This window comes from Lagenorhynchus albirostris, chromosome 18 (assembly GCF_949774975.1).
Source record: "Lagenorhynchus albirostris chromosome 18, mLagAlb1.1, whole genome shotgun sequence".
Taxonomy (NCBI): domain Eukaryota; kingdom Metazoa; phylum Chordata; class Mammalia; order Artiodactyla; family Delphinidae; genus Lagenorhynchus; species Lagenorhynchus albirostris.
The window spans coordinates 25,158,793-25,172,536 of NC_083112.1; the positions used below are offsets into that span (position 1 = coordinate 25,158,793).

General features: G+C 36.9%; 1 protein-coding gene across 1 annotated transcript in view; it reads right to left on the minus strand.

The window, feature by feature from the left end:
• The window catches only part of WBP4 (WW domain binding protein 4), a 36,160-nt gene that overhangs the window by 20,508 nt on the left and 1,908 nt on the right, over nucleotides 1-13,744 (minus strand). Inside the window, exons 3-8 of the mRNA XM_060128674.1 lie at nucleotides 11,448-11,510; nucleotides 11,235-11,358; nucleotides 7,138-7,305; nucleotides 6,019-6,065; nucleotides 5,468-5,543; nucleotides 3,316-3,521 (exon numbers count right to left, since the gene is read on the minus strand). Coding sequence (XP_059984657.1) covers nucleotides 3,316-3,521; nucleotides 5,468-5,543; nucleotides 6,019-6,065; nucleotides 7,138-7,305; nucleotides 11,235-11,358; nucleotides 11,448-11,510 — 684 coding nt within the window. The remainder of the gene's footprint in view (nucleotides 1-3,315; nucleotides 3,522-5,467; nucleotides 5,544-6,018; nucleotides 6,066-7,137; nucleotides 7,306-11,234; nucleotides 11,359-11,447; nucleotides 11,511-13,744) is intronic.

Here is a 13,744-nt window from a genome sequence, read left to right on the forward strand (position 1 = left end):
TCTCTCCTTACTTACATGTCCAACAGTGACCCCCCTTTATACTGTGCCCCTTTTGAATTTAATGCCATGTCGCTGGACCCTTCTATACCCATTATCTATTTAAAGAACTCCCTCAACAAATTAGTGTTAACTGAAATCCATCTTCATGTTGAGGACACTGCCAAAACCTCACTGCCCTGTACAACTGGTAATGATGTGAAATTGGAAAAAGACACACCCCTGAGGTAGAAATAGCTCCCAAGGAGCCCCTGGAGAGGGCTGGTGCTTTTATCATCTGGGATAACAAAGCCCCGTGGCCCGGTTTAGCATGTGGACCATGCATTAGATTTCAGCCTCTTCGTAAACTTGCACAACCATGGGTGGCAGTCCTGGAACACTGTTTCGTTTGCAATTCTTTGAATGGATGTTAACTCATTCCCTTATGCTGCTGATATCACAGAAGTAGGAGACAGCATCAGCTTTCTCTTAGCCAACCTGACTGCTTCCAGGCCACGACATTTTTCAAGTGAGGTCATGCAATACATGCCTCCCCCTCTGAGGCTCACACCACCTTCTATATAGTTCTCTTCCATTCTTCCTCTCATGATCTAATGACCTCTGGCCACTACTCCATATATATATTTTTTAATGTTCACACTTAATTGTATGTATGTTTTTTCCTTTATTTATTTACTTTTTGGCCATGTGGCATGTGGGATTTTAGTTCCCTAACCAGGGACTGAACCCACGCCCCTTCATTGGAAGCACAGAGTCTTAACCACTGGACCGCCAGGGAAGTCCCCATTTCTCCATATCAAGTGATGACTCTGGCAACTCTGTATGTTCTCTCTGTTCAAATTCTTGTCCTCCACACTGTAAAGCAACTATACTCTAATAAAAACGAAACAAAACAAAAAACCAAAACTCTTGTCATCCCAGAGCTTAAAAATTCCCTACCCTCAGTTTTGTGACCCACAAAACCAATCACTTTGGCCTTCACTATATTTCAGCCGCCTAATAAGATATTCTCCTCATATGTAGTACCTGGTGCATAGGTAGTATTCAAATATTAGATCCTCACACTTATGTTCCTTTTAATTTGAATGAGGTCATCACTCAAAAATGCCCCACTTACGAAATCATAAACTCCAAAAGCCCACCCTCTGACCACAATGTTATTCTTTTGGCTTTCTGGCTCGCTTACTTCTACAATACCTCCTATCCAACATCATTACCATCTCTACTACCTTAATTTCCTGTGTTCTGAGTTTGTTAGTCTCATCTAGACTTTACATTCTTCGTTATCAGGCCCCAGCCCACAGAGAATCACGTTATAAACATTCTTTTGCTAGCACCCTTAAAATATCTTTGTCCCTATGCCTGTCTATTGCGTAGGACCTAAAAATCTCCAACACAAATCTATCCAACCATTAGTTTGTCAAGTGTTACCAAAAAAAAATCACACAACCATACAAACTGATGAGATTTCAGAATTTATGACATCCAATTTCAGCAGAGACTTTAACACTGCTTAGTAATGTGTCTCCAGTTATTTCTTCTCCTGGTCCCCTTAGTGATTATTCAAAATACATATTCAGCTCCACAGGGCTGAATTAATAATTTTATATTCATATCATGGAATACTATCCATCCATTATTTTAATACATGAAGACTTAACGATGTCTTTGTGACAGATTAAATTGGAAAGTGATAATAAAACCTTATTATAGTATGACTCCATACCTTGTTTAAAAGCAATGTACAAGTCTGAATAGAAAATTATAGACCAAAAACATCAAGGTATTATACTGATTTCTCTGGGAAACGGCAGGATTATAGTTTGTCCTTTTTTGTTTATCTGTGTTTTGTAATATTTTGTTTGCTTGAAGTTAATAATATCTGTCCCACGTTGGATGCTGGGTTACCTGAATTTCACTATAAACATTGTAAGATATCTACTACACAAGAGCTTTCCTGCTGCTCTTCTATAAACTGGATATATTCCTCACCCTAAGTTCCACCAAGATTTATGGGGTAGGTTGAGAAGTTGCAGGCAATGACAAGACCCTAGGTAAGGCTGGAAGTGCCCTCTCTCCAGCATCCTGGATATTCCTTCACCTCTCAGGCCAGTACTCAACCATGGATCAATGCTATGTATCTTGTCTGCTTTGGCACCCAGGCTCCTGAGTGTTCCTGGAAAGGTCACAAAAGCAGGAGGACTAGCTATACTAGCTATACTATACTAGCTATACTATTAACACTACTAAAATGTCTGTTCTACTTTCCCACCATGGTTGGGCACTTAGCACCACCACCTGTCAATCCTCTTACTTACTTCATTTCTTCTCCCACCCTGGCTCAGTGATTATTTTAGTCTGTTAATGTTGTCAAGCTCCCCAAAGCTTCTCACTCTCAGCAAGCAATCTTGATTTCTTTATACATGAGTAAATTGAGGCTAAAAGGCAGGACTCTTCTTTCCTGGCAGCAAATCATCCATAGTCATACCTTACAGAAAATGAAAACCTTACCTTCTTACAGAAAATGAGTTTATTCCTTGTTCAAGACCAACCTATCCACTTACCCTTGTTGGTATTCCGTTTCTACCTCCTTTGGAGTCCCTCTTAAGGAAAACATCACCACCACAAATCTCTCACAATTAAAAGTCGGTATGTAGCCACCATCTTATCATCTAATTTCTACTCTTCATTACATATCCAAACCACATATACACTGTGAACCACTTTTCATCCTCCTGTAATCTGAGTTTTCCCACCTAAAACTCTGGTATAACTGCTAGAAGGATATCAAGGACTTCCTTACTGCAAAATTCAATGGACATTTTTCCTTTTCTAGACCTAGTTAATCCCTGATGTTCTCTACTCCTTTGGCTTCTGGGATACTGAATTCTTCTGCTTCTCAGCATACCTTCCTAATCATTCTTTCCTCATTCTGCCTTGTGGGCTCCTCTTTCTCTCCTGTACTTAAATGTTTAATATTCCCCAAGGTCATTTTCCTAGGTTACTTCACCCACTCTGAGACTTAAATTACTACCAGTATGTTGATGATACTCAAATTAACATTTCTAGCCTAGACATTCATACTTGCGTGTTCAGACAGCTCTCTGAATGTTACAGAGGCATTTCAAACTTAGGAGGTCTAAAAATGAATTTACTATATTGTTATCAAATAGATATCAATAAATGATACAACCATTTATCCGGGTGCCAAAATGCATCTCTTGGTTTTATTTCTATCTTCTACCAGAAAGCTGAAGAAAGTCTGTAGATCTTTTCATAAATTAACAAACTGTTGTAAAGAGTAAATCGAGAACTTACCTTAAACTTTATTTTTAGCTTTTGCGTTTCTGTAGAGACCTCTCCTTTTTTTCCTCCCTTTTCTGCTTCTTGTTCCCCATCAGAATCATTATGTGAATCTGATGATTTGGACTCTTCTAGGGTGCCAAGTGACTTTTCATTGACTTTACTAGAAAGCAGATCGCCAGAGTGTGGAATGAAATCATCAGGTTTTTCCCATCTGGATTCTATTCAACACATTTTAATAGTCATGTTATTTAGTTACCAATTCTATTTAGAAGAATATTCCCAATATAATGTTTCCTGTCACTTACAGTATATTAAGTGACAACACTGCATCTGTTTCACACCATCACTCGATCAAGAAGATAATAAGAGATCTCAAAGGTCTTGCTATTATCTTTCAGAAATTAAATTCAAGCAATCTGGATTCACTAGATGTATAAACTACAGCCCCAATGGAAAGAGACCTAAGAACTGGTAATACTTTCTGAGGACTCAAAATTTAACCAACACCAGTTTCAGAAAACATCGTAATGGGCACACATGAGATTTCCTGAAATTTATTTATCACAAAATTTCCCTGGGATCTTCATAAAGTGGAATAATATGGCGAAGATCTGAATGAATATAATTTGTCATTTTATAATAAGGGGAAAAAAAAACTCAGTTGAACTCTACTGCCACCCAGTGGTTTGTTGGGCTTTTAGTAAAATGATAGCAGTTCTAATTATCTGCAATTACTCTCTATTTATAGTTTAATAAAAGGGACAGGGATTCTAAAATTTATTGTTCAACTGGGAAAGTTTTAAGAGTAAAGGGGGCTCTATTAATAATCACATTGATCCAGATATAAACTGAAATTGTTGAGGGAAAATCAGTATGTATAGTCCCTCATTAATTACAGGGTTCTTTCCAGCACTAATGAAAAAAATTACTTTTTCCTTGTCTTTATTTCACACAAATAATAAAAGAACTTACAAGAAATAATTGGTTAAGCATCTAATATGTACCAGGCACTGTTTGGGGAACTTTAGAGACACATGACCATCATGAACTCACAGAGTACAGGATCAGCTCTACTTAAGAGCAAATACAGGCTCAGTGACTTACCCACAATCATAGAGCTGGTAAGGGAAGCTGTGCGTTGAGCTCACTCAGATCTAACTCTATAGTTATATGTTATTTTATCTTTATAAGGATTCAGTACATCAAGTTTACTGAGGTAGAAGCATTGTCATCATTGGGCAAGCTGGGTATCTACTTGGAGGTCAAAAGGGCCTTTTCCTCCTAAAAGCCTTAATGCTATGTAGCAGTCTTTGGATAGCAGGAATTAAAAAACAAACAAACAGGGCTTCCCTCGTGGCGCAGTGGTTGAGAGTCCGCCTGCCGATGTAGGGGACACGGGTTCGTGCCCTGGTCCAGGAAGATTCCACATGCCACGGAGCGGCTGGGCCCATGAGTCATGGCCGCTGAGCCTGTGCGTCCGGAGCCTGTGCTCCGCAACGGGAGAGGCCACAACAGTGAGAGGCCCCACGTACCGCAAAAAAAAAAAACCAACAAACAAACAAAGCTCAAAGTTACACCAATACTATAGCTATTTTGGTATATTTAATTGCAGAAGAAACCAACTATAATTACTGGCAAGACTAGTTTTATGAAATTAGATAAAATCTTAATTTGAAAAACAGATAATAATTAGGTAACAATTCTGCATGTTTTATAAATATTTATATAACTGAAAATTATTAAATTAGTAAAAGTGAAAATTAGACAGTCTTATTAGCCACTGCTAAAATAGCTTCAGTTCTGCTTTTTAAAACAGGAGAAGGCAAGTTGAATGAGGTGATCTTCCAAGGTAATGATTATATTTCTAAAATAATCCTGATAAAAACCAATGATGGTAGAGAAAGTAAAAATGATTTTCAAAGTAAAAAAAATTGTGAATGCAGTATCACCTGAGAAGAACAACACATGGCTCAGTATATTACAGAAATCTTTTTGCTTTTCCATTGTATTAATGTTTCTAAATGATAAAAAATACATACTTGCTACAGAAATATGTTTATCACTATACTAAAATTCTCAAGTTCAGACAATTCCTCAGCAGGCTAATAAGCAGTGTGAGGTACAATTTTAGACAGCTTAAGAGATAAACAAAGGTAATACTTACCCCCTGTTTCTGTATTATAATAATAGGTATAGCCATTTTCACTTAAACCTTCTACCCAAACGGTCTTCACTGCCGTCTAATGGGAGGAAAAAAACCAGCATAAGCTGAAGATGTGGTTATATATTAGATAACTAAGGCAGACTCGGCCAGCCTTTCCTTTCCTCTTGACACCTGGCAATTAGGGGTGGTGGTACTGATCATGGCCAGGAAGCTTGATTTGTGTTAATCATGAGCCATCTTTCAGGGAGGGAGGGAATGCCTTGCCTCTGAAAGCCAGGAACAGTTCTTTGCAGACTGACAGGGACATGTAAATGGCAACTGACTGCAAACCAACTAATAATATTTGCCCTGCGTGGACTTTTAGGGTAGACATCACTTTTCCACCACCATGCACCCTTTTAACAAAAGGATTATAGAAAGAAAGAAACAAAGGGGGTTGGGGGGACAGGGAGGCTTATCTGGAAGTAAATTTGCTTAATCAACCCTACAAAAATCCCAGAAGCCAATCACTTAAAAGAATTTAAAAAAGACTATTAATGTGCTTCAGTTACCTTTTTTAAGTTTCCTTGAAATCCTTCAGGTTTCTCCCACTGAGATGCTTAAAACAAAATATACTGCATTTGTAAAATCTTCCCAAAAAAATTTCATTTGGCAAAAAATTATAAGATATTCAACATGAATGAAACACTACGTGTCTACAGTTTAAAACATAATTGAAAAATAAAAAGAAACAACATACATCCCAGTAGTACTGTGAAGAATAATGTGAATGCTATGTAACCAAGAAGGAAAGCCAGAATGAAGGATAAGAAGTTACTGGTACTTCACAAGAATTATTAGAGCTAGGTAGGGCTTCTCTTAAAGATTTCTTGGAATTCAGGCTTGATAAATTTTAACATCTTGGGGCAGGGGAGAGTGAGAGATGGAATGAATGACTCCAAAGAGGAATAAGATGAAGAATGCAGGAATTAAACACAAATATTGCTGAGAGCAAGAGTATATAAAGTAGGATGGTGAACAAAGGCAGCAAGGAATAGGCACCAGAAGGGAGAAAAAATGTAATTAATAAATAATTTCTATGTAAATTTGAGAAAGACTTATAATCCCCAGCATACAATTATTTATGGTTCACTGCTGAACAACACGCACTTCACTTATGGCTCAGTGCAAACTCTCAGAGATTGTTACTATTTCTATGTCGTCAAAAACTGACTATGATTCTAGAGATCTTAATAATTCCCATAATACTGGTAGCCCAAGGTTTTCTTCGTGATGAACTCTCTAATCTCATTTCCTACCTTCCTGACCATTCTTACCTTTTCTTCTACCCATTCCTTTAATATATGTACCACCCACCCTTTCTACTTCTTGTTCTCTTCTTTCTCCTTGTGATCTCATACACTCCTAAAAGTTAAAATATTTACAAAGCTTTATTGAGAAAATATAAAGCTATAATTTATTTGTAAGGAACCCACTATTAAGTCTTTAATTATGACCTTGAGTCACTATGAGAAGGGTACCTTTTTAAAGGGCACATAATTTTTTTACCAGTGGCAAAAACGTAAAGTTAGTCTTTCATTGTTTAAACGTTCCAATATTAACTAAAAGTCCTAACACAAAACAAACTGTCAGTTATCATTCTCTACTATTTTTATGCCTAAATGACTTACCTCCTGTGATAAGATCATAATAGTAATGGTAACCCTCAGAGGTTATGCCTTCTACCCATCTGCCCTTTGAAGGGTCTTTTTTCTTTTTCTTCTTTTCTTTCTGCTGATTTGATGCAGAGGTGGGTGGCATAGTGCTGGTTACTGGTGACACGCTTGGATCTGAAATTTCTGAAGAAAGATGAGAGAAGGGTGAAGTAGCTGATGTAAATTTTTTTTCCTGTTATAAAACACTAATAATTTTATTCCAATTAAAAGCCTGACAAGATTCTTTTGGGAACTTGACACGTTATTACAAAGCCTATTTAGAAAGCTAAATATGCAAGAATATAAGAATATCCTGGAGAATTGTAAAAAAGAAGTGATGAAGGGAATCTAGTCCTACTAGATATTAAAACATTCTGAAACTCTGATTAAAAAACCAATAGTATAAAACTGATCCAGGAGTAGACAAACATATGACTGAAACACAATAGTACAGAAACAGTTCCAACTGCATATTTCTAGTATTTCTTATTAGAGAAAAAAAAATAATTTAACAAACGATGTTGGACTGACTGGTTAATTATTTGGAAAAAAGTAAATTTATTGTCCACTCCCTGCTCCTCCCATGTTTTTACATCAATATAAATTTCAGATCAAAGATATTTACAAAAAAACCAAAAAGTAAAATAATGTTAAATTTGAATGCATAGAAATTCAAATATTTGGTATGGCAAAAATAAAAACAACAAGAAAAACGTAAGACAGACAAATGATAAATCTTTACAACAAATATGACAGAGGATTAATGTTCCTAACAAAGATCCTTTACAAATCTAACATTCTAACACAAAAATGGCCAAAAAGTACAAAGGTACTTTAACACTTAACTTCACTAATATCCAAAGAAATGCAAATACATACAATTTTTTTTGCATTAGATCAATAATACTGAAAAGAATGACCAATCCACAGTTAGTCAGCATGATCTATTGGATATTTACATGGGTATAAAAAATGGGTAGTTTTTATGGCTTTGCTTTTTTCCAAAGGAATAAGTATTCCCAACATTAGTTAATAAAATAATTTTATTTCTAGAAAAAGTATAAATCAGCCCAACATTTGTGGAGACAGCTTGATTTCATTAGTCAATATACAAAATATATTTACACTTTAAATCTGCAATCTCACTGCTAGAAATTGAGCCTACAGAGATAAATGTGAAAACATGCCTACATAAGGGTGCTCACCGAAACATTCTTCCTAACAGTAAAAAACTCCAAGGAACCTAAATGTTAATCAGGAAGAGACTAGTTACATAAATTATGGCATTTTAATGGCATCCTATTATGGCATTTTATACCCTTTATTGAACACTTGTTACAAGTGGTCACAGTAATGAGCAATTCATACCATTATGTTACTTAATTTTAGTAAAAATCGAAAGTCGTATCACTAGCAAGAGGCTATTCTGGTTGACCCCAAAGCTTGTGTTTCTAAACACTCTGTAGCCACTAAAAATAATGTGTATCTTTAATTATTTAAAATAAAAGACGTATTTGACATATCATTTAGGGAATAAATAAAACCACCCCCAAACAGACCACAGCATAAAATGTACAGTATAACTTTATTAAAAAAATTCTAAAGATGTCTGGAGAAATCTTAAAAGCAGCTAGTTTTAAAAACTCTTTTCTTTGCCTATACTGTTTCACTTTTAAAGGAATACATATTCTATTTAGAAAACAAGGCTATTAAAAACATTTGATAGGAAAAACCCAATTAAATATAAAACACTAAGATTTATTTGCTCATAGGGCAGCACAATAGAATCTCCCGATCTACCTAATTGATGAGATGAATTTTCAACTACGTCTTTAATTCTGCAGGAATGCCTACAATCCTTTTTCCCCTTAAAATGAACATAAAGCTTTAACCTTGTAGAAATACTACTACCCCCGCTTTTTAACTAATAATGTCAAGGATATTTTAAAAGTCTGATCACGGACTTCCCCGGTGGTGCAGTGGTTAAGAATCCGCCTGCCAATGCAGGGGAGAGGGGTTTGATCCCTTGTCTGGGAAGATCCCACATGCCATGGAGCAACTAAGCCTGTGTGCCACAGCTACTGAGCCTACGCTCTCCAGCCCATGAGCCACAACTACTAAGCCCACATGCCACAACTACTGAAGCCCGTGAGCTCTAGGGCCCAAGTGTCACAACTACTGAGCCTGCGTGCTGCAACTACTGAAGCCCATGCTCCGCAACAAGAGAAGCCACCACAATAAGAAGTCCTTGCATTGTAACGAAGAGTAGCCCCCACTCGCCACAACCAGAGAAAGCCTGTGTGCAGCAACGAAGACCCAACGCATCCAAAAAAAAAAAGTCTGGGCACAACTGTTCTTATGTGATGAGGGCAACGCCAATTAACTGTTACTCTGCTTAAAAAGTTAATCAAAAGCAGTTTTTGTTAGAAAGTAAAGAATACCGTTCCATGTTGACTACTGCAACCATTATGCAAGATCAACAACTGAGATCTGGTTTCAGGATGATGGATTTGTCATGGAAGAAATGCTTTATAGAAAATTACCAATTTAAAGTCTAAATTCAGTGACAAGATAGATATACTCCACTTAAATAATGCCTTTTATCTGGAAATGAGTTATCCTCACACCCTCAAATTATCTACCTTCTTGCTGGCGGGCATGTGGTAAAATGGGAGCCTTCATACACTGCTGATGAGAATGTAAACTGGTTCAACCACAGAGGAAAACAGTATGGAGGTTCTTCAGAAAATTAAAAAATAGGTCTACTATACCATCCACTAATTCACATCTGGGTGTATACCCAAAGGAAATGAGACTGGATTATGAAGAGATATATACTTATTGCAGTGTTATCACAGCTAAGTTATTCATAGCTAAGACAGGAAACGGCCTAAATGCCCATCAACAGATAAGTGGATAAAAAAAGATGTGGCGCACACACACACACACACACACACACACACACACACACACACACACACAATTCAGCCATGAGAAGGGAGGATACCGTGCCATTTGCGACAACATGGATGAACCCTGAGCACATTATGCTAAGTGAAATAAGCCAGATACGGAAAGACAAATACTGTATGGTATCACCTATATGTGGAATCTAAAAAAGTCAAACTTGTAAAAGACAGAGCAAAATAGGGGATGGGGGAGTGGAGGGATAAGACTGATGTTGTTTAAGGGTACAAACTTGCAATGAATAGTAAGTAAGCCAGAAGTCTAATGAACAATATAATGAACATAGACAATGATATCATACTATAATTATGTAATATGATAAATATTGCTATAATGGCAATCCCATTACAATAAATGTATCAAAGTAACACACCATGTTACATACATATCCAATATATTCAATAAAAAAATTAAAAAGTAAAAAAAAAAACTACCTTCTAGTAGTAAAGTCATTGATTTGTCCACACAAGGTTAATTCACTATAATTCAATTATATAAATAAACATGATTCATAGTTTTGACCATATAGATAAAGTGAACGGGGGTTATAATGCAACGCCAATTTTTTTTTTTTTTTTGCGGTACGCGGGCCTCTCACTGTTGTGGCCTCTCCCGTTGCGGAGCACAGGCTCCAGACGCGCAGGCTCAGCGGCCATGGCTCACAGGCCCAGCCGCTCCACGGCATGTGGGATCCTCCCGGACCAGGGCACGAACCCGCGTCCCCTGCATCGGCAGGCGGACTCTCAACCGCTGCGCCACCAGGGAAGCGCCAACGCCAATTTTTTAAATGAATAGATCCATTTAGCCAAATAATTAGAATACATAAAAACTCAAGTGTCTCGGAAATGAACCGCTGACCTACGATAGAGCGAGGACTAGGAAACCCCAAGAGTAACACAGTTGTTGTGAATGGAGGTACTGAAAGATGAAGATTTAAAAGCAAAACAAAAGTGCACAAGCAAAAGTCCCACAGTCTCAATAGGGCTGTGATGTACAGGCAAAGCACTAAGAGTATACCGAGTGTACAACCTCTCTATGGAAACAATAAGAGCTCACTGAGCATGACCTCTGATGTTACTTTTAAAACATGCTGGCTCCTTTTTTACCTGACTCTAAGCCAAGCCTTTTCAAATCCTCTTGGTATGCTTTCAGGGCAGCTGCCTCCATTGCAGCAAACTCCTTTGATGCCTTTTCTTCTTCCTTTGCCTTATCCAGGCTTTTCTGTTTAATCTGAGCAAGACACATACAAAAGTGAAAGCTAGATAAAGGGCTGATATTTACATAGAGAAATTGGCAAAGAAAGAAACAAACTAGATTACCTCACTGATCCTCCTTGCCACATTTTCCTTATGATTCTTTCCTCTTTCATGAAATTCAATGCTCTTGAAGATAAAAAAAAAAAGAAGATACAAAGGAAAACTACACATAATGTTCACAGCAAAGTAACAGTAAATATATGGAACATAACAAAATTGAATTACAATTGGCAGAAAAGATAAAAATAATTCTAATGCAAATTGGTCCTTTTTATCAAATGATGCTAAGGAACTAAACCACATTATTTATTATTATGCCCTCTGACTACATTTCCTTCGGTGCTTAAAATAAACTATGATGACCATATTAATAGAGAAATAGACAAGGTACCCCTGATGACTAATCTAGTGAATATGATTGTAAAGAGGACTCAAACAAGACATGAAGCCAAAGGAGGAGTGGAAAAAAAAATCTTAACTTCAAGAAACACCTCTCAACATAAAATGTCAAAACCGGCGAATCTCTAGAATTTGTACTGCTCTACTTGCCACATTAGGTAAAAGACACAGAGAATAAGCAATGATTCTTAGAACCTTATTCTTCCAAACTGCGAGAAAAGTAGATGTTAAAAAACTCCTCCTAAATTGTAAACAAATACTATTACTATGTGGTAATGGTACAAAATGTAAAACTTCTATGCAGGGCAACTTGGCACTATCTGTCAAAATTAGGCTGCTGTAACAGAGAACAAAGAAACTCCTTATATACTGATGATGAAAGAGCTCCAGCATATGGTGTCCAGTTTAAAAAAAAACAACTGTGATGCACGGCAGTGTAAACAGCATGCTACCTTCTATGCGTGCTGGAATCAGAACCTGTATCTATGCCTATAGAAACAATGGAAAATTTAAAAAGTGGTAACCTATAAGGAACGATGGTAAATGGATGGATGGGGACAGAGTCGGTGAGTGAATGCTATTACCTATTTAACAGCCAGAATGCTCCCTAAATTACAAATGTGTTGTTGTATGCAGTAAGAAATTTCTGGTAACTTTTCAAAATAAGTTTTGTGAGTCAATTCTTATCTAACACATTTCCTGATTATTCTAAAGTACTGCTGTGAATTCCTCTTTAAAGTGTGACTTCATAAAGCAAATATTCATCCTCTATTTTTCATATGTTCGTTTCCTAAAGTTGGTTATATTACACAAAGAATATTTAAGGCCTGTTCAAAAACAAATTAATTTTGTTTCTAAAGGTTAAATCAATGTATATTAGCAATTCAAGAAGATGAAGAAAGACTATCCTAGAAGGAATTATTTACTCTGGATTGGTGGTCCCCAAACTTTTTGGCACCAGGGACTGTGGAAGACATTTTTTCCCTGGGGTGGGGGGTGGGGGGTGTTGGTTCAGGCGGTAATGTGAGTGATGGGGAGCGGCTGTAAATACATATGAAGCTTCACTTGCTCGCCCACCACTCACCTCCTGCTGTGCAGCCCGGTTCCTAACAGGCCGTGGACCAGTACCACTAGAGGCCTGGGGGTGGGGGACCCCTGCTCTAGATCACTCAAAAACACTGAATTGCTTGGATACTTCCAGGGAAGAGACTATCAGTGATTTGTGTAGCTTTTAAAATTTGTGGCATTTTTTTTTTTTTTTAGGATGGCTAAGTCAAACAAAATAGTCAAGAACTTTAGCAACTATTCAAAAAGACAAAAAAAAAAGCAAGACAAAACTGAACAGAAAAAATCCTTAAACTCTTTGCAGATAATAGTAATAAATGTCTATCAAAGAAACATAACACTGTTAAAGATGGGGCTACTGTTCTTCTGTGCCTCCCACTCTACCAAATAATAAGGATATGAATATACATTTAAAAGATACCCTACCGTTTATGTACTATGTACATAGAGTATGACATGCATGAGATGGGGAAAAAACCAAAAATCAATGGTGCTTTTTGTTTCATGTCTTAAAAGCTGAATTTGGACCAAGACATACAGTAATAATGTGCTTAAAGGTTCCTATTTTCACATTCCATGACAAAGGTAACAATGTTCTTTCAAATTTAAGCATTTAGAGATATAAAGCTCTGCATCAAACATATTTAACTATCTCTAAAACAAAACATACAAGAAAAAGTACAATGTCGCTTCTTTCTACATATTAAGGGCTTTCTGCTTTTACTTTTCTTTGTATACGACAACATTACAAACAGCACCATCATAACGTAGGTGTTTCATAAACATTAATGCGATGACCCACGCAATGTCCAGTTCCTTAATGTGACTGAAGGGCCACAGAGAAATAATTTGGCTTAGTACATAATCAAATTTGGGCTGATGAAAAAGAAGGCGGC